The sequence below is a fragment of the Sycon ciliatum genome, chromosome 8 (assembly GCF_964019385.1).
Source record: "Sycon ciliatum chromosome 8, ocSycCili1.1, whole genome shotgun sequence".
Classification (NCBI taxonomy): domain Eukaryota; kingdom Metazoa; phylum Porifera; class Calcarea; order Leucosolenida; family Sycettidae; genus Sycon; species Sycon ciliatum.
Genome location: NC_088650.1, coordinates 8,310,938 through 8,337,852, shown reverse-complemented (window position 1 = coordinate 8,337,852; position 26,915 = coordinate 8,310,938). Strand labels below are relative to the sequence as shown.

At 48.6% G+C, this 26,915-nt stretch overlaps 2 protein-coding genes across 2 annotated transcripts in view; both read right to left on the bottom strand.

The window, feature by feature from the left end:
* Positions 1 to 6,190: 6,190 nt before the first annotated feature.
* Positions 6,191 to 8,609, bottom strand: LOC135823245 (piggyBac transposable element-derived protein 4-like). The gene is made up of 2 exons (XM_065336094.1): positions 8,310 to 8,609; positions 6,191 to 8,153 (listed from the first exon to the last, which is right to left on the bottom strand). The coding sequence occupies exons 1-2, from the start codon at positions 8,581 to 8,583 to the stop codon at positions 6,337 to 6,339; spliced, it is 2,091 nt and encodes a 696-aa protein (XP_065192166.1). The 5' UTR covers positions 8,584 to 8,609; the 3' UTR covers positions 6,191 to 6,336.
* Positions 8,610 to 10,622: 2,013 nt separating this feature from the next.
* Positions 10,623 to 26,915, bottom strand: part of LOC135823191 (collagen alpha-1(I) chain-like) — a 42,438-nt gene continuing 26,145 nt past the window's right edge. Inside the window, exons 42-67 of the mRNA XM_065336035.1 lie at positions 26,426 to 26,533; positions 25,940 to 26,047; positions 25,476 to 25,529; positions 25,042 to 25,095; positions 24,346 to 24,453; positions 23,972 to 24,025; positions 23,450 to 23,503; positions 23,138 to 23,191; positions 22,735 to 22,788; positions 21,824 to 21,877; positions 21,253 to 21,306; positions 20,846 to 20,899; positions 20,404 to 20,457; positions 20,013 to 20,066; positions 19,223 to 19,276; positions 18,653 to 18,706; positions 17,726 to 17,779; positions 16,798 to 16,887; positions 16,353 to 16,370; positions 15,714 to 15,731; positions 14,900 to 15,061; positions 14,017 to 14,140; positions 13,458 to 13,570; positions 12,947 to 13,009; positions 12,347 to 12,613; positions 10,623 to 11,778 (exon numbers count right to left, since the gene is read on the bottom strand). Coding sequence (XP_065192107.1) covers positions 11,641 to 11,778; positions 12,347 to 12,613; positions 12,947 to 13,009; positions 13,458 to 13,570; positions 14,017 to 14,140; positions 14,900 to 15,061; positions 15,714 to 15,731; positions 16,353 to 16,370; positions 16,798 to 16,887; positions 17,726 to 17,779; positions 18,653 to 18,706; positions 19,223 to 19,276; positions 20,013 to 20,066; positions 20,404 to 20,457; positions 20,846 to 20,899; positions 21,253 to 21,306; positions 21,824 to 21,877; positions 22,735 to 22,788; positions 23,138 to 23,191; positions 23,450 to 23,503; positions 23,972 to 24,025; positions 24,346 to 24,453; positions 25,042 to 25,095; positions 25,476 to 25,529; positions 25,940 to 26,047; positions 26,426 to 26,533 — 2,073 coding nt within the window. The 3' untranslated portion in view covers positions 10,623 to 11,640. The remainder of the gene's footprint in view (positions 11,779 to 12,346; positions 12,614 to 12,946; positions 13,010 to 13,457; positions 13,571 to 14,016; positions 14,141 to 14,899; positions 15,062 to 15,713; positions 15,732 to 16,352; positions 16,371 to 16,797; positions 16,888 to 17,725; positions 17,780 to 18,652; positions 18,707 to 19,222; positions 19,277 to 20,012; positions 20,067 to 20,403; positions 20,458 to 20,845; positions 20,900 to 21,252; positions 21,307 to 21,823; positions 21,878 to 22,734; positions 22,789 to 23,137; positions 23,192 to 23,449; positions 23,504 to 23,971; positions 24,026 to 24,345; positions 24,454 to 25,041; positions 25,096 to 25,475; positions 25,530 to 25,939; positions 26,048 to 26,425; positions 26,534 to 26,915) is intronic.

Sequence of the window (26,915 nt, the reverse complement as noted above, 5' to 3'; positions counted from 1 at the left end):
CGATGGCTTGGTTGCTACTGCCAAGGCCTGCGTTGCACCTGCCATCAAATACTTCCGGGAGAGAATGAACAAGAATGGCACGGAGATGTTCGAAGTGGTCCGTCTGCTCAAGGCTCTTCGACTATTCTGCCCGGAGCAAGCAGCTACTCTCCGTCCCACTGCAGAAGCCATTGCGGATCTGCGTGTACTCCCCGCCCTGAATGATGATGCCCTGATCACACAGCTACAAGAAGAGTTACCGGTGTACCTGACAGCAGCAGGTGATGTTATCATCGATGCAAACACCACCCGACTGCAGTGGTGGAAGCGGCAGACTCGCCTGCCATGTTGGCAGAAGGCCGCAAAGATTGCGTTCTGCCTTCTCCCATCATCAGCCCCAGCCGAACGGGTTTTCTCACTGATGAGCGCGGCTATCGGCGACCAGCAGCACAGCCTCTTGGAAGACCACATTCAAACGATGTTGATGCTGCAGTACAACCGGAATTGAATGCTGCCAGGGTTGACAATGAAGTTTCCTGGAAGCTACGGCAGTATAATCCGTCCATTGGTGAGAACAGATCATAAAAACTAGAATGTCTTGTGTTGTTGTCCATACATTATTGCCTTTTAGCAGCCCCATTTACCTCTTTGTGTGATATTTCCCCAGCCTTCAGCACAGCCATTTCCTCTGGCTAACGCAGTCAGTCCAAATATACTTGGTGAGAACTGATCATAAAGACTAGAATGCCTTGTCTAGTATTTCACATGACTCATCTTTTTAGATCCTGAACCCAATTATGTGTGCCAAGTGTATTTTTACATAACTGGATTTCAGCAGAAATTTCAGCAGAAAATGCACTTTCATGAGCAGAATATTGAGCAGACCGAAAAGCAGAATGAGGGATTTCGGCGAGCATTATCCGCCTAGCCCTACCCCCCCCCCCCTTTTTCGATGCCAGGTTGCAACGCTAACGCCGAGACCCCTGGTCGGTCGAGTTGCTCCCTGTACATCGGCACGTCGTCCCTACATCCCCTGGCGATGGCCTAGGCTGTGTCTTGTCTTGTGTTTGTCTCCACGTACATGTACATGTCTCTTTGTAGGGCTGTGTTCCCAATAAAAAAATAAAAATAAAAAAATAAAAATAAAAAAATAAAAATAAACTCACAATACACCATGATACACAGCAGGGAGTAGTACCAAGAGTAGATAAACAAGAGTGTGCAACTCCGGATCTCTCCTGCACAATCTGCAGATACCCCCGCCCACGGCGGAATTTTTTGTTGACGTCACCTTTTTTCAGAGAAACGCGGACTTTGCCGCAGAGCAGTGTGAGAGCACGTGCTGGGCACCGACCTTTGTAGTGTAAAGCCCGGCCAAGTGCACGAGGGAAACCTCTCCAAAAGGCTCGCAGCGCGTGCGTCGTCGAAAAGATTACGTCAACAAAAAATTCCGCCGTGGGCCAACCCATCCGCGAGTTGCACACTCTTGTTTATCTACTCTTGGTAGTACGTATAGGATATTGACCAAGACGAGGTCTATATTTCCCATATAGACCGAAGTCGAGGTCAATATCCTATTTATCATGATTCCTTTGCCATAACCCCAAAATTTGAACCTTTAGGAGCTATTTTAACCTTTTTAGTATAGCATTTGTACTATAGTGTACATAGGATGTTGCCTATTTTGGGTACAAGCCTGTACAGGTGGCAGACTACCCAAATATTCGCTGAAAAATCGAATTTGTAAATTCATATTGAGTGCTACGTCAGTTGAAAGAGCATGAATAGCTGCAAATTCTCTGAAAATTGTGTCCCTATCTGACCAGCCGGCCGTTCAAGAGTTATGCCTTATGGCCGAAAATGTGCCCTTGGCCTTGCTTGCAACAGGCGAAGCGCCAGCACCGAAAAAGAGCCCTTAAAGTTGCACTTTTATTTTCCAAATCCGACCCCAGGCCCGGGAAATTTGAAACTCAGCTCAATATCGCCAAAAAGAGACTATTTTATCCCTTGCTCACAAGAGCTTCCCTGGTGGTATCGTCTTGTTCCAAGGCAATGTTTGGGAAGGTGCGGGCATTAGCTGCCCTAAGTTTCGCGGAAAGCTCCAAGCGACATCATTTTCCTCGCTTTCTCACCAGAGTTTTCAAGACCGACGCAACTCGTCGTCAAAAAGTACTCAGCGTGGATTTCGTGCCGAATTCCGCCCCAAACCATTTAGGCTGACCTCTCGCCACCAATCGAACCCACTGATATGTATCTACCTATACACGAGCAATGGTTTGAGCCCAAAGAAGGACAACTTCACAGCGAGCACACTTTCTGAGGGTAATATTTTCTATGTATATCAGTATTAGAACACCATCAAGACGACAAATTGACCAGCAGAAAGACATAAAGTAACCGTTAGTTGCACTACAAATACAGCAGCCGTATAAACATAAATAATTGAACAGAAAACTATGTAACTGGATCCCACCAAAAACAGTAAAGCATCCCAAATAGTATGCGCATACACATATACATGAAGGAAGGCTATGTTGCCACCATACACTGGCTACGCACACGGACATAATTCTGGAGAGCTGAGCATCAGCGTGCGCACACGCGCGCACACCCACACATGCGCATGCACACCCACCCACACATGCGCATGCACACGCGCGCGTGCGCGCGCACACCCACCCACATATACACATGCACGCGCGCACACTCCTGCCCTGTGCTGTCGAGCCACTGCCACAAGGGTTGCGTGGGCCTCGAAGGCACCGGAGAGAGAATAGGAAAACGCAGTCCCATAGATACACACACACGCACACACACACACACACACACACACACACACACACACACACACACACACACACACACACACACACACACACACACACACACACACATGTACACAACACGTGCAAGTACACACGTGGCAGCTTACTACAAGAGAACCACACAAGTTCACATGTGGGCATGAACTGTATTCACAGTTGGTCATACTGTCTTGGGCATATGAGGGAGGAGCAGGAGAGTGAGTGCGCGACTCAGACACAATGCGCTTCGACATGCTAGCACATGCACCGGTTTCGGACAGTGGCAGAACGTGACGGAGAGAGAGAGAGAGAGAGAGAGAGAGAGAGAGAGAGAGAGAGAGAGAGAGAGAGAGAGAGAGAGAGAGAGCGAGAGAGAGAGAGAGAGAGAGAGAGAGAGAGAGAGAGAGAGAGAAAGAGAGAGAGAGAGAGAGAGAGAGAGAGAGAGAGAGAGAGAGAGAGAGAGAGAGAGAAAGAGAGCACCAGCGTTCCAGCTCAAGCTCCAAATTTCTAGTTGCTTCTCCTGGTCACAGTAAACACAGAACAGGGCTCAGGCAGTGCCGAGGAAGTGCTTGTACTTGGTGCAGTGTCGTGAGCAGGATAAACTTCCAACATCTCTACACAGTGTAGCTCTTCAGGTGCACACGAAGACTCAGAAACCGGAATATACTTTACATGATGATTGAAAGTCCAGCAGCACAACAAAACTTCCAAGGACTGGTTTGGCACTAGCTTCCGTCTCATTGGCGTGTGCCCAGCCAGTTTCGGAAAGAAAGAGTAGACGTTCATTCCTCGTTCAACCTGCAATGAACTGGAGACAACACAAACCAACAAGACGACGATGGTTGTCATCAGCTCATGTGTTCACCACCGCAGTGCTACCATTCACTTTCCTGCTCCAAATGCACTACCAGGTTGCATGGTACTACTGTCGTGGACATGGAAATCCGGTCGCACGTATAGCGGCCCCAGGGCGCTGGCCATGCAGCCGTAGCACGGTTTATCATGCGCTGCTGATGGTCGCATTAGGGAGGTTCTGCTATACGTGAAACGTAGAGAAATCACGTAGAGAGCAGGTGTCTGGGTTAGAGTCTACGGCTTCGCGTGTTTTGGCTCCAGATTTCTACGCGGAGATGGGGTTCTCTACGTTGTGGCACACGCAGAGAAAATGCACTACCAGGTTGCATGGTACTACTGTCGTGGACATGGAAATCCGGTCGCACGTATAGCGGCCCCAGGGCGCTGGCCATGCAGCCGTAGCACGGTTTATCATGCGCTGCTGATGGTCGCATTAGGGAGGTTCTGCTATACGTGAAACGTAGAGAAATCACGTAGAGAGCAGGTGTCTGGGTTAGAGTCTACGGCTTCGCGTGTTTTGGCTCCAGATTTCTACGCGGAGATGGGGTTCTCTACGTTGTGGCACACGCAGAGAAAATGCGTACGGATTTGCTGGGTATCGATCAACTGCATGCAGAAAACTGCCAAATATGGAAGGGGAAATTCCCAGTACACATTCCACGTGACTTCTCTACGTGAAACGTAGAGCAGAACAGCATTTCTTTACGTTACGGGAACGCGAAGAAAGTTCGCGTGATTCTTTGCGTCGCGTTCCCAAAACGTAGAGCAGAACCTCCCTAGTATCAACCTGTGCACTGCATGCAACGTTCTGTACGCGCTGAGGGCGCCGGCCCGGGTCAATCGACTGGACTTCCATGTCCGCGACAGTACGATGTGTCGATAATAGACCGTGATTTGCATTTCCCAATGATTAGGACTGGTATTATTTCTATTTTTCACACTTAGAAAGAAAACAAGGGGCAAGATTTGATATGGATTATGTGGCTGTTGGCTATGTCAACATTTGAAAGAGGGTTGCAACCGTGATAGCACTGCAACATGAGTTTAAACCTACGTATTGCATGGTATACTCAACAGTTGGCGAGCAGAGAATTTCGTGCCGAATTCCGCCCCAAGGTTGTGCACAGCAAACAACTTGATATATCATTAGCCCTACCCTTGTGCTATACGTACCCGTTGTGCCGATCGAGCCTGAGCCCTCTACTCGACTCCACGGTCCAATGACATTCGGTCATCATGGCCAAATTCAAGTCACTCAAGTGTTGAGAAGTGTCTACGTCGTCGCACACAGCATGTGTCGACATACAAAAATATGTGTACGATAGAGAAAGAACTACTGAAGAGCAACCAACTGGTTTCAGCATTCTCCTTCAAAGAATAGGTCGGTGGCAGAGGTCCAAAGCCGGACAATAGTTGGAAATTCTCAGCGTTGAATTTCTACAGGCTGTAGATACCTGGAAAAGCTCGATTTCCCGCCACGGAAAATAAAAAAGTCTTGACATGATTTGGGGTGCTGGCGCTTCGCCTGGCAAGGAAAGATTTTTTGTTGCATGCTGTCATTTGTTGGCAGCACTGTATTTGAATGTGAGCAGACCGTGCGCAACTTGTCGTATTATGGAAACACGCGAAAGTGTGCAGAATTTTGCCCCAAGTCCAAAAAAGTCCAAAAATCACGTTAAAAAACCCCGTATTGGTACATGGTCTGCACGGCGGGGGGCTTCGCGCCGTGCTATGCAGCAGGACTTTTGCCAGCACCCTCGTGACGTTGCAGATATGTGGCTTGATTATTGTAGTTGACGTTGATTTAGTGACTTTGGCAAGTTAGTTTGAGTCGTGTCAAGAAGTCAGGTAGGATTCAGTACTAGGCAGTAGTGAAACGTGAGTGGCAGTCTTTGCCGGTTTCTGAGGGCATCCTGGATTTGGTGTGCAGCGCTGTGGAAATGGCTTGCTGTGGAGGTCCCAGCACTGGATGTTGTATCAAAGGGCCTCGTAGCACGTGCTAAACCTAAAAAAAATCAAAAATTGACTTGGGTCTGTGGCCGTCCGTGAGAGAACGCCCACCCGTTCCGTTGTGACAGATTCCAGGGCCACGTTGAGGGGCCCTACCCCACCACCCATGGCTGCTTCTGGACTTGTTTTAGGTTTGGGTCCCGCGCACGGACAGAATGGGCACGAAAATGTGAAAAAATGTAAATGCATTTGTTTGGCTCCTGGGTGGCTCGCACACCGTGGCACTATGCCGGAAATTTGAGTTTTTCCGGCCTGGAAAGCCTGTCAGTGAGGCGCAAGAACTTGTAAATCATGTCCTGAGGGCCAGCATAGTGGCAGGAGTGTGTGGTCAAAATTTTACTCAAATCCACTGAGAAACACCAAAGTTACGGTCAATTGAATGCCATATGAAATTTATGGGTAGGCTGCCCCCTTAACCTTTTGAGTCCGGGCCCATTGAAAACCTCTGCCACGCAGTACAAAAATGACAAAATTTTAAATTCACTCTATGTGAGCAAACTTGATTTCAAACGATTCTTTCATGTATCCTGAGCACAGAACTGATTTTGTTTTGGAAATACAACAAAAATTACAAAAGTTATGACCGTTTTCAGAAAGGTAGTTTTACGCTAATTTGGCGTTATATTTACAATATATACAGTATGTACATGATAACAGTGAACTGCTGTGCTCCTTTGCTCCAGCACCATCAAATTTGGCCATAGTCATACTCGGTGTGGTAGATTCCAAAGCAAGGCACTGAACACAGGCCTGGCTGCCCCGGACATGACATGCAGCACTCGCGGCTCTCCCTGCGCCTGCCTCTCGCCCAGCAAACGACGCACCGCTTCAGCGGCTTTTCCTTCTTGGGTGTTGGTGGGACAAATGCTGGATGGTGACGTCCAGTCAACCTGCTTGGGCTTTGGTGGTGAGTCTGTGTGCGAGTCGGTGCTGCTGCAACAACATCAGGATGGCGTCCTGGGGCAGCTGGGCATACTTGGGCTGGCTCCGCAATCTCTGCCGCTGCTGGTAGCGGTTCAACTACTGCTGCTGCTGTCGCTGCTGCCGGATGAGGTTCCGTTGGCTCAGCTGGAGCTGGTCCGGATGCTGTTGCTGTTGGTACTGCTGCTGGTGCTTCTGCTGCTGCAGGTGCTGCTGCTGCTGCTGCCGCTGTTGGCGCTGCTGCTGCAGGTGCTGCTGCTGCCGCTGTTGGCGCTGCTGCTGTTGGTGCTGCTGCATCTAGATGTCGTCCCTTGACACCTTCGGCCAACAGCTCACTCATCGCAATTCGAATAAAATCATAGTGTTTTCGCTTGCCGCCAGCTTTCTGGTACAAGATGAACGCGTTCAGTAGCCCTTCCTCCAGGATATGTGTGCCGAGCTTTTTGTACCACTTGGTGGATTTGCGTGCAGCAGTGTAGTTTGAGAGCATGGCGTCGTTCCGGTCCACACCACCCATGTACCGGTTGTAGTCATGGACTACCTGTAGCTTCTTGACAGCCTTTCCTTCTCGATCACGCTTGCCAGTTGGCACAGCATTGGCACGGTGCAAAGTGGAGAGGAACATGACTTCCTTTGTGTCCTGAAGCTTTACGACAAGCGCTCCTTGCGAGCTACGGTAAGTGTATTCTGATTTCTTCAGCTGCTTATAGCCAGTCAGTCGCTTCGGCAAACCAACCCGGTTTTTGCGGATGGTGCCGCATACACCGGTCTGGTGCTGACTGAGGTACTTGGCGAGTGGCAGGCTGGAATACCAATTGTCCACATACAGGTGGTGTCCCTGATTCTCAAGTGGAATCATCAGCTTCGCGACGACAGCGCCCGATGCTCCCAGCTGCTTCACCATGTCCGGGCTGAGATTGACATTATCTTTGCCGACGTACACAATGAAGTTATACATATATCCAGAATCCTCGCACAGGGCAAAAATCTTGATACCAAATCGAGCACGCTTAGATGGAATAAATTGGCGAAAGCTCAGTCGGCCCTTCCACGCCACCAATTCCTCGTCGATGCAGATGGTTTTGCGTGGCGTGTACACTGCCTGAAAACGATCGATAAACAGATCTAACAGGCGGCGAATTTTCCGTAGCTTGTCAGCTTCGTCCGGTGCAGCGTTGTCCGAGAAATGCAGAAACATGAGGATACTCATGAATCTGTCCCGCTTCATGGCAGCCGAGAACGATGGCGTGGAAATCAGTGCATCCTTACTCCAGTACTGGTCCAGTGCTGGCTTCCAGAGAATGCCTGTCGTCAGATAGAGCGCCAGGAAGATCTTCATTTCGGACATGGTCACCGGCTTCCAGCTCCGAGCAAGGGCGCGCGGTGCCAGGGTTTCCAGATTAGCGTCTATGTACCGTCGGGCAAAGCGATTGGTCTCGTCAACAAGTAGACTCCACATAGCATCGGTGAAGTACAAGCGCACATACTCGTATGGAGTCGCATCGTCAGGCATTTCCACTTGCATGCCAGGTGTGCCAGTGAACTGAGGTAGCAGAGGTGTGTTATCTTCTTTTTTCCAAATACCTACATGTGTGGCACATATGTAAAGAGATACCTAAATATACCATAGTGTAGTCTGTAGCCAGTACACGCATTGCACATCAAGTCGTGATAATTTTCAAATTTTCAAATTTTCACATTGCAAATATTTATTCTCCAAGTCGTCAAATTTATTCTTACCTTCAGAACCATCGTCATGGGCGCTCAGATTCTCGGTGGCAAGGACATGGCTCTTGCATGAAAGGTCCTCGTCGCTCTCAATCTCCCCGCTCGCGGCACTGGCAGCGCCGTCACCTACGTCGTGTTGATCGCGCTCGTCGCCGTGCGTCACACCAATATCGTCAGGCGAACCAGGTATCGATACGAGATCCGGGAGCGACTCCTCGTCACTCCCGTCGCCAGAATCGAAGCTATCATCCCCTGACCACGGCTCGACATCGCTGTCAGGATCCATGAAAACCTCCTGGAGGGCCTCTTCCGCGGCAAACCTACGACGAGCCATCTCTACAGATCGGCCAAATTTCAATTTTTTGAAATGTATGCACGCGCATGTAACTCCAGTTCAAACTTACGGAGCGACTCGCAGTTTTTTTTATACTGTACTCGTACATACTAGGAGTCCACTGTGCAGCGGTACAGCTTAGATCGACGCCACGGAAGAACAGCATAATCGATGTAGTACCGTACAGACTCGTGACGTTCTAGAACGTCACGCGTGTCACAGTGGCAGTGGTCATGACGTGTCAGAACGTCACGCGTGCTCAAAGGGTTAAGAACAACAGAGTTCAGCATCTGCAGCACAGTGGCTGGGTGGTATAAGGGGTTGCTTGAGATTCATACTGTTGTGAGTTCGAATCCTGCTTGTTCTCTTCCTTTGTCTTCTTTCTTTCAATTTTTCTTTTTGAAGTGGAGAGAAAAATTCTAAGTCCCTCCAAAGTCGAAAGATTACAATGTCTAAGTGGTCGATACAAGCGGTCGGTATTGCGGCGATATGGGTAATATCAAGAGTCCATAACCCATAATTTTTTATGTTATGGACTCTTGGTAATATAGGACCAGTCAAGGATCACGAGAATTAGTGGAGGTCGATATAGAAGAGTAGAGTGATAAAATACAGTATAGGGCTTGAAAGTGCTACGTCACAGCATAGCAACAATTTCAAAAATTCAAAAATTGGATCCACTTGGATCCAGTTTTTGTATGGATCCAAGCACATTTCAAGCGGTCTTACTCACAGCAAGGTGATGTAGCCAGTGAAACTGACTGATTTGGCTAGTGGGGGCGGGGTGACAACTGGTGGCGAAGTAAAAGTCACACCTGCATACGACATGAGTGGGTTGCTATGCACCCACATACTGAGGCAATAGCAAAGTCACACCTTAGTGGATCCAAAAGTAGAAATCTGATGTGAACTTACTACTCCCTGGCCGTTTTGACGTCATCACTTTCAAGCCCTATTGTACTACATGTACATTATACTCCCTGATACACAGACTTCAGCACACTAACAATACATGTGCCGGTATTGAATAGTCTACACTCATCAGACTGGGTCATCAGACTCAGTGAAATTCGGAGGGATTTCGGTGCTGTTTAATATGCATGCCAAAGGATTGCGCTCTTTTGGAGCTACGGATGGTAAGCAGAAGGAGCGGGAGAGTGGGTAAGTGATATCCGTGATTGCAGAGAGTCTGTGTGATGTTCATGCACTACATATAATAATTATAATCGAAGAGATAATAGTGTCACGTCTTGTCGATCACCCGTTATAATATTCAGTGACGAAACGGGCGTTGTTTCGTCAACGACTGACGCTGGAGGTATACTCCAATAGTCCCCATCAAATCATTCCTCCTTTGCACAATACTACAGGGGCATAGGAAGCAGTTTAATATTGGTGCGGCGAAATTGTGAGAGGGGGGTCCAGGGGTCCTCCCCCGGGATTTTTTTTAAAATTGGGCCTAAAAGGCCATATTTTAATGCTACAGAATAATATGAGAAATAAGAATATGCATGCTGATGATACACCGCATTGTCGATGTAAAACATGGTACCTGTACAAGAGTCGACAAGCCATCAACAAGGTTGAAATGTAAAAAAAATCGAGAATTATTGGTCCGGCGACCGCCGGGCCTGCGGGACCGGTTCCTACGCCCATGTACTACACAATAATTCCCATGCACACATGTAGAGAATGCATACAGCATAGTAACTGTTGTCAGAAACGAGTCGCCATATTATGAATTGCCCTGGCCTCCCAGCAGGCAAGTTCGAACTTCGGGGTCGATTTGTGTACCGGTTGGCGCAAAACTGCATGCGTGACTCTCTCAAGTATAGGCACAGTACGCAGCTACTATCAGGAGTACATGTACGTCCTGTATTTCATGACTCCTTGGATGGTTACCATAGCCTCACTATAGTCTATTACACAACACACAGTCACCACGGCATCGCTTCCAGCCATGCCGGCCGGCACTCGAAGCGTCACTGTAGTCTAGGTTCGTATAGCAGATCAGTCTATGTTGCTGAACGGTGAACATGGTGAACAGCCAACAGAACGCGAGCGACACGGAGAGAACGAAAGCAGCCGAATGCAACAGCAACGCCCGCAGTGCTGCATCGGATTTAGACAGTTAAAGTAGCAGAGCTGGAATGATTCTTTGAAGAGTGAGTGGAGGAGGCACTGAAACGATCATCGGCCGTGATGTTTTGAATAGTATTAGCATTGTACAGTACGGTATGGACCGTTACAAGCAATTGAAGGTCAGCTCTGAGATGCCAGCCCATCAAGTGCTACTTTGGGAGTGGCTAAACCGATGGTGAAGGCAATAGAGAGAAGGTCAGTTGGGGGGAAAACACACTGAGGATACTTGTCAAAACAAAAGCAAAGAGTTTTATACCCAGTGAAAGGCACTAGAGCAGAAGCGGAAAATGTTAGCGCATGGATTCCAGCAATCGGATAAAAAAAAAGTTTTATCGCTGACGCGGCCAGAGATGCCGAGCCATGGTAGACTGTACATTTAGAGGTACATGTACATGCAAACAAGCATGTTGGGCTGTGAGTGTCAATGGTTGATTGTGTGTGTTTGTGCGTGTGTGTGTGTGTGTGTGTGTGTTTGTGTGCGAGTGCCGGGGTGGGTGGGTGACAGAGGAAGGATGCCGAGAGCAGGCTCCTCTGATATTGCGAATGCGTGTATGGGAGAGTATGTGCATGGATGTGTGACTCAGCCGAGGAGCCAATGAGCTGTAGAAAGGTACGACAATCTATGTTGGTGTAGTCCTAGGTCCAGAGCGCTGAAAACGGATCGCTGAGGTCCGCCATAACGTTCCGTGCTAAAGAGCTGGTGTTCAGAATCTCCCGGGCATGCGGCGAGCCAGCCTATCCTGAGTCAGACTGGCTCGCGAACACGTGAGGGTAGATCATTCGATTGAGAGGTAGCCGGCGGTGTGAGTGAGAGAGGAGATTGTGTGGGGTAATGGGTGAGCCCCCACTGGCGCTCTCCATCACAGCTTATGAGTAGCACACGGCACCCAGTTGGTAACCAAACGTCTTCGGTGACTGGCCGGCGACCGTGAAGTCGTGCACTGGCAACTGCCGTGCGTCCTTGGTCTGCAGGTTGAACGTGGAGTGTGCTGCACCGCTGCCAGCCTGCGGTAGGGACAGCAAAAACAACACAAAGCAACAGGACTCAGCTACAGACTTTCTGGCTTACACACACACACACACGCACGCACACACACACACACACACACACACACACACACACAGGTCTTCACGATGTGGCATCTATTTTTCTTTCTGACATTGGCAAATGCTGTTTAGAGCTATCCCCTACACCACACTGTCCTCCATCTGCTATTCCCTGGCTATGCAGAGGCAACGAGAAGAAGCCCAGGAGAGAGATGGGTCTCGGTCTTCATATTTTATTGAGAGTTTAGCCTTAAGGTTAGATGAGAAGGTAGCCGGAAATGCCTGTGTATCTGGTGAATTAAAATAAAACGAACGCTGTGCTCCAGTGCATACCTGCCAGCCTTTACAAACCTGAGATCAGGACAATGACACACCTAGGTATGAAAATGCATACAAATGCAGCTTTGAGGCATGCGGCAAATGCACTTTTGGGTGCCTATCACCACCCTCGATATCGGGACGGTCCCGGCCAAGTCGGCATGGTTGGTAGGTATGGCAGTGCAGTGTACTATGTGACATGTCTCACCTGACATCCATCATGGCTAGGTTGTACTGGCTTGGATCTTGAGCAGCACTGCTTATCAGGCCAGATTGGTGCTGCTCCGCTGCTGCACAGTCCGCAGGAACTGCCCGACGTCGGTGCACGCTCGTGCTGGAAGACGTTTCCGCTGGCGCCGATCATCTTGATGTCCTGGCTGCTCATGCCATTGCAGTGCAGAGTGAACGTCTGTGACGCGTTGTTGCTGGCCAGCTGCAGGAAGCGCAGCTGCGGCGTGCTGATCGAGTAGTTGAACTGCACGCAAACACATCCCGAGTACGAAGCAAAACACAATCACCGAATGCAAGCAATGGATTCTTGCTGCCAGGTCAGTTGAATCATCGGATGATGGCTCATTGCACCTTATATAGAATTCCATGACACTGCAACATGCTGTATAGTACAGCTCACAACACTGCAACATGCTGTATAGTACAGCTCACAACACTGCAACATGCTGTATAGTACAGCTCACAACACTGCAACATGCTGTATAGTACAGCTCACGGCAACACTGCAACATGCTGTATAGTACAGCTCACGGCAACACTGCAACATGCTGTACGGTACAGTGGTGCGAGTACTGACCTTGCTTCCACCCGGCATGGCACTGTAGCATGGAGACGTTGAGGCAACAGTTCCCAATTCGGACTGTAATGTACAGAACAACACCAACATAAACATCCAGAACAACTCGATAGTGTTTCCCACGTGACTCGCCTGATACAATTCGCAAAGCCACCACCAGGGCAAACACAGTTACGACAAGGTCACACATTATTTGGTGTAGACACATAGATTTAGGTGATTGACTGTACGTACTTGTTATGCACCAAGGCTCATTCGAGTTGTACATGGTGTGCACGCTGGGCCCCAGGAACTAATTAAGTGAGGTAGTATGATCAGTCCGACAAGTCCTGCAAACAAGTAGCTATCTATCACAGGTGCGGATGGACATACCAAGTAGAGACTTGTTATCATTGCAAAATATACAGCACCGTAATATCTAAAGCAGCTGTTGACTAAAACACCAGTGCATCCTGGCTGTGGCCGTCTTTTCTGAGCAGCTATCCTTCTATCAAAATGAGCGGCAGCTTACGCTCTTGTGGCTTTCGATCGGATCGACGCAAGTGTGTCCACCTGCTGTGAAGTCGCAGCGAACCTGGACAGCATCACCGGGATGTCCACCGTTGGGATCAATCCAGTATTGTCCTGGAAGAGGGGGCATTCAAACATGTGTGAAGCGAATTGTTAGCTGCAGCTTAGAGAAGAAAAGTTCACAATTGGTTGCAGAAGTCAGGGCGTTTCCTAAATTTTCTCAGATTGAACTCAGTACCTGTTACAGATCGAAGGTATCTCAGTTACAGATCCTAGTACCGCAGGACGTGCGAGGATTAACCTCCTCCTCCGCCCCCCCCCCCCCCCCCCCCCACACACACCTGCAGTGCCTAAGCAGATGTCGTATGTATTATGTCACACCTCATTAAATCCCCAGTACGAGTTCTTGTATACCAAATGGGCATTTTCAGTGGTTGGCTAATATCTTGAGCTGAAAGCCCATGATGGGTGAAGTAAGGTGGGTAAAAGCAGGCTATGTATGTCCTGGACACTTGAAAAACAGCGATACAGGTAGAAACAGGCATTATTCCTCTTCTTACCATCCTTAGGCTTGGACAGAGTGGTCATGAGGTCGCGGCACGTCGGTGCTGGGTTCTCCTTGCTGCCATCCGGATTGCTAATGGAGTGAATGCGCTGCTTGGTGTCCTCAAGGCGAGCTTGGATCTGTAGACAGAGCAGCGGGAATTGTGCACCGGTAAGCGGAATAGGCTGCATATTTGCCATTCCTGCTTGCACTCGTGTGCACCGGAAAGCTTTGCATTGCCCCGGGTCTGAACAATGACCAGTTATTTCCCTGTCCAGCTAGCAGAGCAGGCCGGCTTGTTCATGGCATGCTTGGGAGCCAGGAGCTTCTACCAATTTGGTTGAAAAACACAGGTGTTTGCGGCTTCTGTAGCCTGATACTCAGGACCGGCATGCTATATGCCTGGTGACCTTACCTAAAACTAACCATACCAAATTGAAGAGCAGATATCACTCCACCATTCTACCCATACAAATTGGGGGGGGGGGGTCCATGGGTACTTTTTACTCCTTTAGACGGCATGTCACAAGGAGAAACAGTTGGTAAGGATGGCCGACCCTATTAAATGCCAGGGATTCTCGGCTATTGACCCGCATGGCTGGCGTGTGGTCCTTCATGGTGGTGACGTTCCTACGCAGGGGCGTCGGACACAGTACGGTCACTACGGTATTGACCGTACCACTTTTTGTCTCAGGCACCCCGCGAATCAATAAAATACGCTGATCTGGGATCTAAATTTCCAAAAATTTCGGCTCCGCAACCCCTCCCCCACGACTAACTTGTACTTCAGATGGCTGACCGTACCACACTAAATTACCTTCCGACGCCCCTGCTACGGATGTGGAAAGCTCGGTCTCTAGCCGAGTCTCACGAGAACCGTAAATTGTTTAGCGACTTACGATTTCCTCCTCGCTGACATCACGTCGCTTGCGTCGGAACTCCTCGGCAGTGTTGGTGTTGGTGTTGGGATCAGTGGCACCGGGTGGTCCCTTGATGAGACTTGAGGGACACTCATCCACGGCCACGGTCTCACCAGGTGGTCCAGGTGGACCTTGGGGTCCCTGAAAGAATAACGCGCAGCACACCGTGAATGTTTTAAAATTATTACCATGCAATTCCAGAACATTTCATGAGTGGTCCTTGGCGTCCCTGAAAGAATAGCACACAGCACGCCTTGAATGTTTAATTCCCCACCATGCAATTCCGGAACATTTTATGTGCCGATATACATGTAGATGGACAGACACCCTGAATCGAACAAGCAGTGTTCGTGCATGTTGCAGCATAGCTCGGACTTGTGTTTCATGATAGTGCATCATCATACACACACTGTTGGGTACGTGCAGAAAGGAAACCATGGTTGCCATGGTAATCATTGGGCAAATACAAGACACGTGTGCGAGCAACAGAAGTCGAGTGGTTTCACCGCAGATCAAGTAACGATCATTTTTTTTCAGTTTTGGCTCTGGGTGACATCACTTCCCGTCAACAAGAATAAGAAGGGTGGTGTGTGTGGGGGGGGGGGGGGGGGGGCATGTGTTGTTTTGTTTTTGATATATTTTACTTCGTTGCTTCAACAGTACAATGTACAACTTGAAAGAGGGTCGAACAGGAAAGAAAGTCACTGAGGGTCAACAGAAAGGGACATGATGTGCTGGTGAGGACCCGTGCTCATCAACAGAACACGTATGCATGTATCAAGCATTTACTTACAGCTGGTCCAGCTTGACCCTGTGTATAGTGAAGGGAGAACACACAACACCCGTGACAGGCACAAGCATGTACACGCACACGTATACGATCACACATACACACACATATGTACACAAACACACAAACACACAGTCACACATGCATAGTTGAAAAGCTTGCACCCAAATGCAGTATCTAGCCTAACCGAACACAACTGCGTGAGAAATTGACAAGACAACTATACCAGAATTATCAAACACTGTGAATCGGTCTAATTACGTTCATATCGCATGAACATGCTGCCCACAAACCAATACCAGCATGCCTATAGAGAGTTTAGAGAGTAGACGAGATGAGAGGAGGGAGGGGAAGGAGGGAGAGAGAGAGAGAGAGAGAGAGAGAGAGAGAGAGAGAGAGAGAGAGAGAGAGAGAGAGAGAGAGCGTACAGGGAGAGAAAGAGAAAGAGAGGGGGGGGGGGAGAGAGAGAGAGAAAGAGAGAGAGAGACACACACAGAGAGAGACACAGAGAGAGAGAGAGAGAGAGAGAGAGACACAGAGAGAGAGAGAGAGAGAGAGAGAGAGAGAGAGAGAGAGAGAGAGAGAGAGAGAGAGAGAGAGAGAGAGAGAGACAGACAGTCAGCTGCAGCCTCCTCCATTTACCTGAGTGCCTCGTGTTCCCTGTAGAGCAAGAAGATGAAATCAAAGAGCAAAGCAGAGGTTAGTCAGAGGTCAGTCAGAGGTCAGTCAGAGAAAGTATTAATGTACATGCTTGGCAGGACAGCTTCCAGGCATCACGGTTGGACATTGAAAATGTAAGAAAGGAATGAGCAGAGTGATATCATGGCCATGAAATGAACAATACACAAAATAGCCCCTTCTTGGTCCCTCTTCAGTCAATACTGATTCCACAATACAGCCAGGGTGTTCTTGATCAGGTTTAGAACAAGGGACATATGGCATACAAAAACACACACACATACATACACCACATGCACACGCAAACCCGCGCGCACGAGAGAAGACATACGCATGGACACACACACTCTCTCTCTCTCTCGCACACTTTCTCTCTCTTCCTCTCCCTCTCCCTCCCGGGGAAACTTACAGTGTCTCCATTGGGGCCCTTGGAGCCGCGTCCACCTTGATATCCCTGTGCTCCATGGTCACCGACTGGTCCAGCATTACCACGATCTCCCTGTAATAACAGCATCAAACACACACAGGGAAAGGTCAATGCAGGCTCTGATATCAATTTTGGAAGTAAACGGCTGCAGGAGGTGTACTAAATTGACAGAAAGACATCTGGTACGCAGTCATTTGCGGGTGAAAGGTTTGATAACGGTTGCCATGCACCATGTGAACAGTTGCGAGTGTGCTGCAGAGGTACAGCAAATTGAGCTATGCCGACGGCATCGCGAGTAGGCAAACCAGACTGTGCAGCTCCTCACATGTGATTGGCGAAGCAGAACTTATCATGTACGAGTGCATCTTTGTCGATGAGCCATGGAGACTCTGTGACCGACAGCCTGCTACAGTACATGTACTTTGTTTGCATGATCATTGACGTCAGTTTTGCTGTGCGTCGGTGTTCACCAAATTCAGGTGACGGAATTGCACCTTTACGACCTCCCGTGTGGTGGTGCATAGTCTGGTTTATGTGCTCTGGATGCTACCAATGCTATGCGAATGCACGCCAGTGTGATCACACCAATCTCTGGCTGCACTGTGCATATACCAGTGGATACACAGAGTGCCGTTGTTGGAGTGCTTCTGATCTTTAAACACACACCGTATCCACGTGTACATATGTAAGAACAGTAAACCTGTCAAGGCGACCACTCGGATGCGGCGACCACCTGTCCCAGAAGACAACCGCAACCAGGATACATATGGATGCTATGCCCAGTCAAATGCTGAGCAGGCAACTTGGTAGCTAGACACCATGTTGTGGTGGTCCCTTGAGCGGTCGTCTAAGACAGAATTCACTGTACAGTACATGGCGACAGCTGAGTGTGTAGTGACATAATACTTACACTGGGTCCACGATCACCGACTGGTCCTTCTTCACCACGGGGTCCGACTGGGCCCTGGAGTTGCCACAAACATCAAGCAGTGATGGATGAAATTAGTTGCCTCGTGGGACATGCAGACTTTCCCCTCTGCCTTCGAACCATTCCTAAAGTATATGTGGAGGGTGGTAATAGAGGGGAGGGTGGTAATAGAGGGGAGGGTGGTAATAGAGGGAGGGTGGTAATAGAGGAAGGGTGGTAATAGAGGGGAGGGTGGTAATAGAGGGAGGGTGGTAATAGAGGGGAGGGTGGTAATAGAGGGGAGGGTGGTAATAGAGGGGAGGGTGGTAATAGAGGGAGGGTGGTAATAGAGGAAGGGTGGTAATAGAGGGAGAGTGGTACTAGAGGGAGAGTGGTACTAGAGGGAGGGTGGTAATAGAGGGGAGGGTGGTGATAGAGGGGAGGGTGGTAATAGAGGGGAGGGTGGTAATAGAGGGGAGGGTGGTAATAGAGGGGAGGGTGGTAATAGAGGGGAGGGTGGTAATAGAGGGGAGGGTGGTAATAGAGGGGAGGGTGGTAATAGAGGGAGGGTGGTGATAGAGGGGAGGGTGGTAATAGAGGGGAGGGTGGAAAGAGAGGGAGGGTGGTCATAGAGGGGAGGGTGGTAATAGAGAGAGAGAGAGGGGGGGGGGGGGAGAGAGAGAGATGGGACAGTAGCATACACTCTCAGTTCCAGCAGAATAATATCCATTCCTTTCAAGAACCCTTTCCCCGTCACGGAGACATTATAATAAGCAAAGCATGTCCATGTAGAGACAGAGAGCAGTATTGTCTGCACAGTGAGTATTGGAAAAAAGAAGAGAAATAGAGATAGATAAGAGTATTGGGTGCCTAAAAGCAAAATGATGACTACTGCATTGTTACTCGGGTGTAGAAGATTCTAGAACTTACATCGGTGCCAGGTGTTCCATCAGGTCCCAGCTCTCCCTTCTGTCCTGTCAAGCCCTGATAGTACACAGGACAATGCACCAGAAATTGCAACAGTCAGCGGGACACATGCACACTACATATGTACATGGACATCAAGGCAACGCAAGTGGTAGCTGGGGGTGTTCGCGTGGTGCATTGTACCAGGAGAGGGCACCTCAACGCCGCGTGCGTAGCGGAGAGCTCTGGGTTCAGATCCCCCACAGTTTCTTCTGTCCCTTCTCATCCTACTCAAGGCAGCCAGAGTCTTTGACTTGCTGGTGTGGTGCATTTCACTTGTCTTGTTGACTTAGCAGCTACCAAACCTCCACTGAAAACCTGAATGAGAGGAACAACTAGCTATCTGTGGGATGGAAATACCTATTCGTGATTATCAGTATCATCAACAAAAGTGCCCGACTATGGTGATTGCGATGCACGCTGGACAAGCAGGTTGGCCGCAAACACAACATGACCGTGGCGGTAGTTCCCACAGCCTTGCCACGATATCTCTATAGTGTGCATATGAATCAGAATATAGACAAAAGTTCTTACTGGCTCTCCCTTCTGTCCAGCGCTTCCAGGAGTACCTGGTTGACCATCTTGGCCCTGCAGAGGAAGACAGTTTAAAAACACAGAGGTTAATTGACAGGTTCTTGTGTTCTACATAGAGGCAGTGCGCCGCCTTGTACTGCAATAGTGCTCAAATGCACGTTATGGGCAGAGCACGGTACACAAGAGGTACACAAGAGGTACACAAGAGGAAATAGAGAAGCGCTTCTTGTTGTTACTCCCTCTTGTGTTCACGTGTTCTACATATCCATGGCGGCCTGCAGTGTGCCTTCAGTGTTCACCGATGCGCAGATTGACCCAGTCGTCTAGGTTACGTCAAATACCACACACATCGCTCAGTAACTTGCACCTGTCAATGCATGAACTACATAACAACAGGGCAGCAAAGTGGTCTGTTGCCTGCTGACTGCAGCTACCAACGTAGACTCGCAATGAACCTGAGAGGCAGCGCTCAGAAGCCAACGTGTTTGTGAGATGCTACGATGAAGCCAAAACTGTAAGCCCGGTCTGTCAAAAAATCTCATGCGTGGACGGATTTGAAAATTGAGCTTCTCAGAGGTTATTTCAAGACGAACGGCACCAAGCAGGCCGGAGGTGGCTGGCATGTAGAGTGCACTACGTGTGTCTGCGTACGGACAGCCCTGGTCTTAGAGTTACACCGGGCAGCACACTCTGATACATGTATTCTGGACAGAGCATGCAGATGCACCAGAGAGAACGTTACGGAATCGTGTCAACATCGAAATTCTACTCAGCAAATGCATGTGCTTACGGAGTTGCCGCTTGTACCAGATGTACCAGGTGCACCTTGCTCACCGATTTTACCCTGCAGAAACGAAACAGAGGTCCAAGAAGGCATCACCATCATTAGTATGATAATTGTGCATCACTGCTCCTTGGAGATGCAGCCACGAGAAGCAGCTCTGTGCTATCCGTGCACATGGGATAGTGCATGTGTCCAAATTGGTTAACACTTCAAACAATATTGCCTTGGATAGTCAAAGAAAAAAGGCATTCACAGCAGGCTGTGTTGAGCATAGTGACATGGTTTGCACCAGTTAACAGCAGAGCAGGAACACACGAACACACATGCACCCCCCCCCCCCCCCATCCAATTCCACCCACACATTCCACCCACACATTCCACCCATATTCACACCTACCTCAGGACCATACTCTCCCTTCTGTCCTTTGGGACCAGCTGCTCCTGGTGGACCCTATAAGAAAACAAAACAAACAAAAACAGAAAGAGGAATAGCTATCAACCACGAAGTACTCCATTGGCGTGATCTTTTGGAATAAGTTATATTTGCTGTGTGGACAATAGACATTACTAAAATAATCCACGCGATTACAGAGTTGAGGAAAATATCGTCTTCGGCTCATTGATACTCCACAGAATGTAGCTACATGTACGTCCAAGCTCTCATCCACACTGACTGCACACGCCGCTGCAGACAATCACTGACACACCGAAAACCAAGGGGAACGATTCCATGCATGCACTAAACAGATATAACGGTGTTGATCTTGTACAAATTGGATAGAAGTTAGCGCAACGCTGTCCTATCATGGCACGGCAAGAATCGACACAGCATCACTTACTCGTGCTCCGCGATCGCCATTGGAGCCACGTCGTCCGACAGAACCGACGCTACCCTGTGAATACATGGAAGCATGCAAACAGCACGTCAGAAACAGCATCGCCCTCATTAACAAATCACCTCCATCAAGCGTGCATAGGGTCCGTATTAACTGGCATTGGAGTATGCTAAAACCCAGGCCACTGGCTCCGGTTCGATCCAGACTGCCGCTGGCTAAGCAGATGGGTCCTGTTATGTTCCCTTACGGACTAAAATACATTCTCTAGTCGCATCCTGACAAGCTCTCATAAGCGATCGCATATCCGGAAGTCCAAGTCCACGTCCAAATTCCGCTAGGCACAAGGTCCAGCATACACATGTTTTGCTGTACTCCAATGTGACCGGCTAGTTGTCTCGAAAGTCACTCACCTTTTCGCCGTCAGGGCCAACGTTGCCGGGTCTGCCAGGTGGGCCGTAGTCTCCCTGCAAGAAAAGAATATCAACAGTGTTTCATTGATACAGCCTTTGCATGCCATGCACAACCACAGGCAATGCAGCAAACACTTCACACTTCCCCCTTTCCCCCTGGCTTTCATAGGCAGAACAAAACGCAATTTGTTATGGCAAAGGACTATATAACACAGTACAAAATTTAATAACTATCGGAGAAGAGCTGTATGAGTATACATGCAGGATGGTTGGAGAGAGTGCAGATTTTCTCTCAAGTTCAAGCCATGTGTATGGACACTACTCCATGCTTCGCTGTCAATGCAACCTCTCTACTCCATTGTGCAAGCACGTAGCTCGTGTGTAGTCAGAATAGTCAGGTTACCACACCAGTCAATGGCTGGCATAGGTACTACATAGGTAAAATAGGCAACATGACGGCTACGAGTTTGTCGGTGGTACATGGTCACCACCACAACAGATGCACGAGCTACGCCCTCTGTTGTCACGGGATGTCTTAGGTTGTGTTGCCATGGCATCCCTGATTACTTACCAGCGGGCCTCTTGCTCCCTTTTCGCCGTTGTTGCCTGGTGGGCCGACGGGTCCCTGTAAAGACAGCAGAGGATAGGAGAGAGAACACAGGCCGGTCAGCACATACACAAGGACAGCGGTAGTTGTAGAGACAGATGAAGTGAATGAGCTCCAGCAGGGAAGCCTCTGAATGACACCTGTATGATATACTCTAAATTCAGAAATTTTGGGTGCTCAATATTTTCGGTATGAGGGCAAAAGGCCAGGGCAGAAATTTTAGGTACAGAGAAGCAGTTCCCTATTGGATTATGTATGTTAGTGTTTGTTCGGGGTATTGAAATTTTAGGTATGAAAAAGACACACCGAAAGTGCCGAAAATAAAAGTACACCGAAAATTTGTGAAATTACAGTAACCAGAATGGATTCGATGCTCTCAGCTCCATTTCCTTTACTCAACACTCCAAAACACAACATGTTTCATTGCGGTCTGGGGCTCGGTAGCCACATTGCAAGAAGAAAAAAACAGATAATCTAGCCCTGCAAGAGAAAAAGAGGACTGAAACCTGCCACGTCGCAAGTGCAATGCGGCACTAACACCGGCATGCCATGCTTTAAGGTTAGTATACGCAGGTACAGGCGTCTATCCATGTCCAGTCTATCATGTGATTACACTTCTACTCGAAGTATTCTTTTCTTTTTTTGCACTTCTTTTGGTGCACGCATCGCAAGCTAGATACCCGAGACCTTTGGTCGGGAGACCCACATGCACCTCGCATGCACTGTTGCTTGGTTGGCAGTCCCTACTAATAGCTGTTTTGTCACCGTCTTTGTTTGCATTTCTTGCTAGTCCATGGTGCCGTAGGAGATGCGTCATTTCACGACACATTTGTAAAGATAAAGATGAGAAGAAGGAAAGCACATATGCAGTTTACCTTTGCACCCTTCTTGCCAGGTGCGCCAGGTGCTCCGTCAGATCCGTCAATGCCCTGCAGGAGAGGAGAAGAACAGAAGGAGCATGAGCACACAACAGCTAGCTCATTGCCACAAGCCAGGGCTGTCACCTTCAACTATAACGTTTCTTGATTCAAGTTATCCTGCAGTGTATGCCATACTGTATGGTCACGTTGTATCAAGAGATGCCAAGTTGACAATGCCGATATGGTGGGTGAATGCTGCATTGATATATAGCACGAGTAGTCTCTTCACAATGTTGAACTAGGTCCATTCTATCCACACCGTGCGGTGACCACAAAATAGATGTCATGCCAGGGGTGTCTAACCCTGGAACAATCAGTAGTGTTGCAGAACACAGCATGCACGCATGCACCCACATACTTGTGGTCCTGTTGGTCCGGGTAGTCCTGCAGCGCCCTGTGGTCCGGCTTGGCCCTGAGGAATTGAAAGCAGTTAACAAGTAGATACGACCGATTAGAAGGATTCAAACAGGCTATGTCCTCGCACAGCAGTTCAATATCCAAGATGGAAAAAGTGGTATGTGTTTGAGCACCCATGGTATATCAGAATAAAACGATGCTTCCAATGTGAGCACAAAACGAAAAACGTGGAAGAACAATACAATGTGATTGGTAAGCCTAACAGTTTGTTAAATTCCACACGGAGAAAAGCAGCCTAAGAAAGTATCGTTACCTGTGGGCCCTTGACGCCTTCAGCACCGGAGGGACCGGGAGGACCTTGGTGACCCTGGGGGAGCATAACAAAATTACAGCAATTGGATACAGACACAGTAAGAAGAGGAGCAGAGATCATTGATCATAAACATGCTATGTTGTGTGGCCATGTCTGCATTGATTTTACTCTTCAAAATTGCTCGGATGACATCGTGAAAACAGCCATGAATTCTATGATATCGTAGCAATACAGACACTATCTCTATTCCCCTTCAAAGTGCGCAACATTGCGCTCGCATATGCACTCTGCACTGCACGAAGCCCTCTGCACATTACTTTATTTACTCAACTCACTCGCGTAGCACGTGTACGCAACGCTAATATGGGGAGCAGCCCCAGAGATGAGGGCCATACCCAGCCATGGCAAAAGTACCAAAAAACTGCACTGCTGCTTCAGAGATACAGGGGATCATGCGCGCCATATTCATAGCTACGGTGCACTGATACAACGATGCTGGACCGTGGACCGTGATTCACTTACGTCTTCTCCTCGTGTGCCATCGTCACCGGTCTCTCCCTTCTTACCATCAGCACCCTGCTCACGACAACACACATACGCACAAGCAACAAACATCCACTTTCAGCTGTTTGGACAATATCGGCCGCAACGGTAGCCATCATCATAACCACCCTTCGCTAAGGTAAATGTGAAATGTCAAAGGACAAGAATATAAAACCGAAAATGCTGCAGTGTTTTGTTCTACACCCGTGTTCAGACGCACATAGTCACAGATTGCCAACAGCTTTTACAGACACAGTCATGTCCCACAGAAACCGATACCAAAAGCTGGAAGCATTGCATGGTCATACACGTGTCCTTGGCAAGTCAGTGTGAAGTGGACTTTTCGCACTTACTCGTGGACCCTGCGGTCCAGCGATGCCGGGATCGCCACGCACACCGGGAGATCCCTTCTCGCCCTCAAGGCCTGACTCTCCGGTTGGGCCAGTCTCACCGGGCTCACCCTGCGGTACACACACACACACACACACACACACACACACACACACACACACACACACACACACACACACACACACACACACACACACACACACAGCAAAGAAGTGGGCAAGGGCAACAGTTAGCATACAAACTACGGGATGATAACCTCACACGATCATCATAACACAACACCCAATCATAGAAAATATTTTAATACTACTGATAATCAAAATTTAAACTCGGATAGATAATCAATATATGGAATTGAAAAGAGGTGGACGAAAGAGATGGAAACTTGTCCATATATGGATGAAATGCGTAAATAGTAAATACCGTGGTCGTGGTCTGTGATGTCACCAGATAACTTCAATAGAATGCCAACTCCTGGGGGAATGATGCAGGTACAATAGGATTGTATGTAGGCTTGGTGTTCTGGGGAGTTCAGAGCCCGTGACACCGCCTCTGTACATGATTCCACGCATATTTGGTTCTTTATCCACTGAGGATGTTGTTTAGGGAGATGAAACGTCTGGAAAATTATCGTAAAAAATCCTATACTTCCTAATATGTACCACTCATGGTAACAAAAAATGATTTTTTTCACTTACAGTATCACCAACATCACCGCGATCGCCAGGACTGCCGCTTGGTCCTTCGGGTCCCTGTAGCAGAGCACAGCCAGATTACAATAGCTCAGTGCATGTACCTGTGCATGCACATCCTAGAGCAGTCATGTGACCTATGATGTCATACTGCACGCTCCTATTTCCACCGTTCTACTGTACAGCAGAACACCTCAATGCTGAACTGGATAATGAGCTTGCACACCTGGAAATGCTTACGGAAAATCATGTGGCCGGTGATGTCATCCTATCTGCAGCTAGGGCAGTGGTGCAACTAGTGATGTCATACTGTTCACAGGTAGATTGTTCGGTCACGTGACCTATGATGTCATACTGGCCATTCACACTTGCACAGTGCTAAGATTCAGCTCAAGCCTCTACCGCTCTTGTTAAGCATGTGCAAGAGTCACACCACTTACGGCTGCTCCAGGATCCCCTGATTCACCGAGAGCTCCCTTGTTGCCTGGTTGTCCCTACATATCACAACAAAAATGACAACAACACACCAATCAGCACAATAACATTTGTGACTTATTGTCCGCAAACTCCAATGTAGCCGCTCACACATTTATGAAACTCCATTCCACACAAGAGAGAGAGGGGAAGCTGTGTTGCAACTCCGAGTTTCACGTAGTCACGATCATCAGGCAACCTTACGTGAAACTTCACTCTTCAACTTTTCATGCGATATAAATTTGAATCGCAGTAAAGAGACCTTATCGCAGTTAAGGAGTGAAGTTTTATAAAAGCAAAAAATAGCACTCGTCATCAATTGCACTTTTGCCCGGCTCGAATCAGACACCGCATACCCAGTGATTTTCGTCTTCTCTGTATACTGCACAATGCATGGGATGGTGATGTGCAAGCGTGGTGACGCCCTTACCCGATCTCCGGGACTGCCACTGGAACCGCCATCGCCGGGAGGTCCGTCTGCACCGCGGTCTCCCTTGAAGCCCTGTGTTCCACGACCGCCCTTGTCTCCTTTGCTGCCCTACACCCACATTCATGCATGTACACACACCCGCATGCGAATGCAGGTATGTAAACACACAGACACACACACACACATACACATATACACACACACACACACACACACACACACACACACATGCAACTGATCAGTTAGGCTGATAACACAAGTCATGTGTTCCGAGCACAGAGATAGAAGGTTACGCTTCTAATCACAGAACGGTATTAAAGGAACAAGCGCCCTCTTATTAAAACATGATGCTGAACGGTGGAATCAACATGGCTGCCCCGTCTGGTCCGGATGTGAAACAGCTCTACAGGGATACTCCGGCACTGTGTGTAATGCACTGTACTGGCATTGGTGGTTTTCTGCTTTGTTTTCATTTTCATCTCGTACCATATTTCCAATAAGTCCATCCAGTCCCATGGATCCTGTTGCGCCGACTTCTCCCTTGCGTCCCTGCTCACCGGAGGGACCTTCACGGCCAGTGACACCACGAGTACCCTGGAGTACACACACACAGACGCACAGACGAACACACACACGCACACACACACACACACACATACACACGCACACACACACACACACACACATACACACACATACACACACACACACACACACACACACACACACACACACACACACACACATGAGCATGAATGCAAACATAGACACACATGCACATGCATTTGAAGTTCCGATCATTGAATGTATCTCGAAGAAATTGGTTGGACCATTCACAACGAATCCTTGGGTAGATTTCTGCTTCAACCACAGCACAATGCTAACATCCAAACATTACTATAGCATTCCCAAATTAGTATACCAGTTCTCCAACTCAGCGGCATGTTAGTAGGGTCAGGACATTGGGATAGATGGA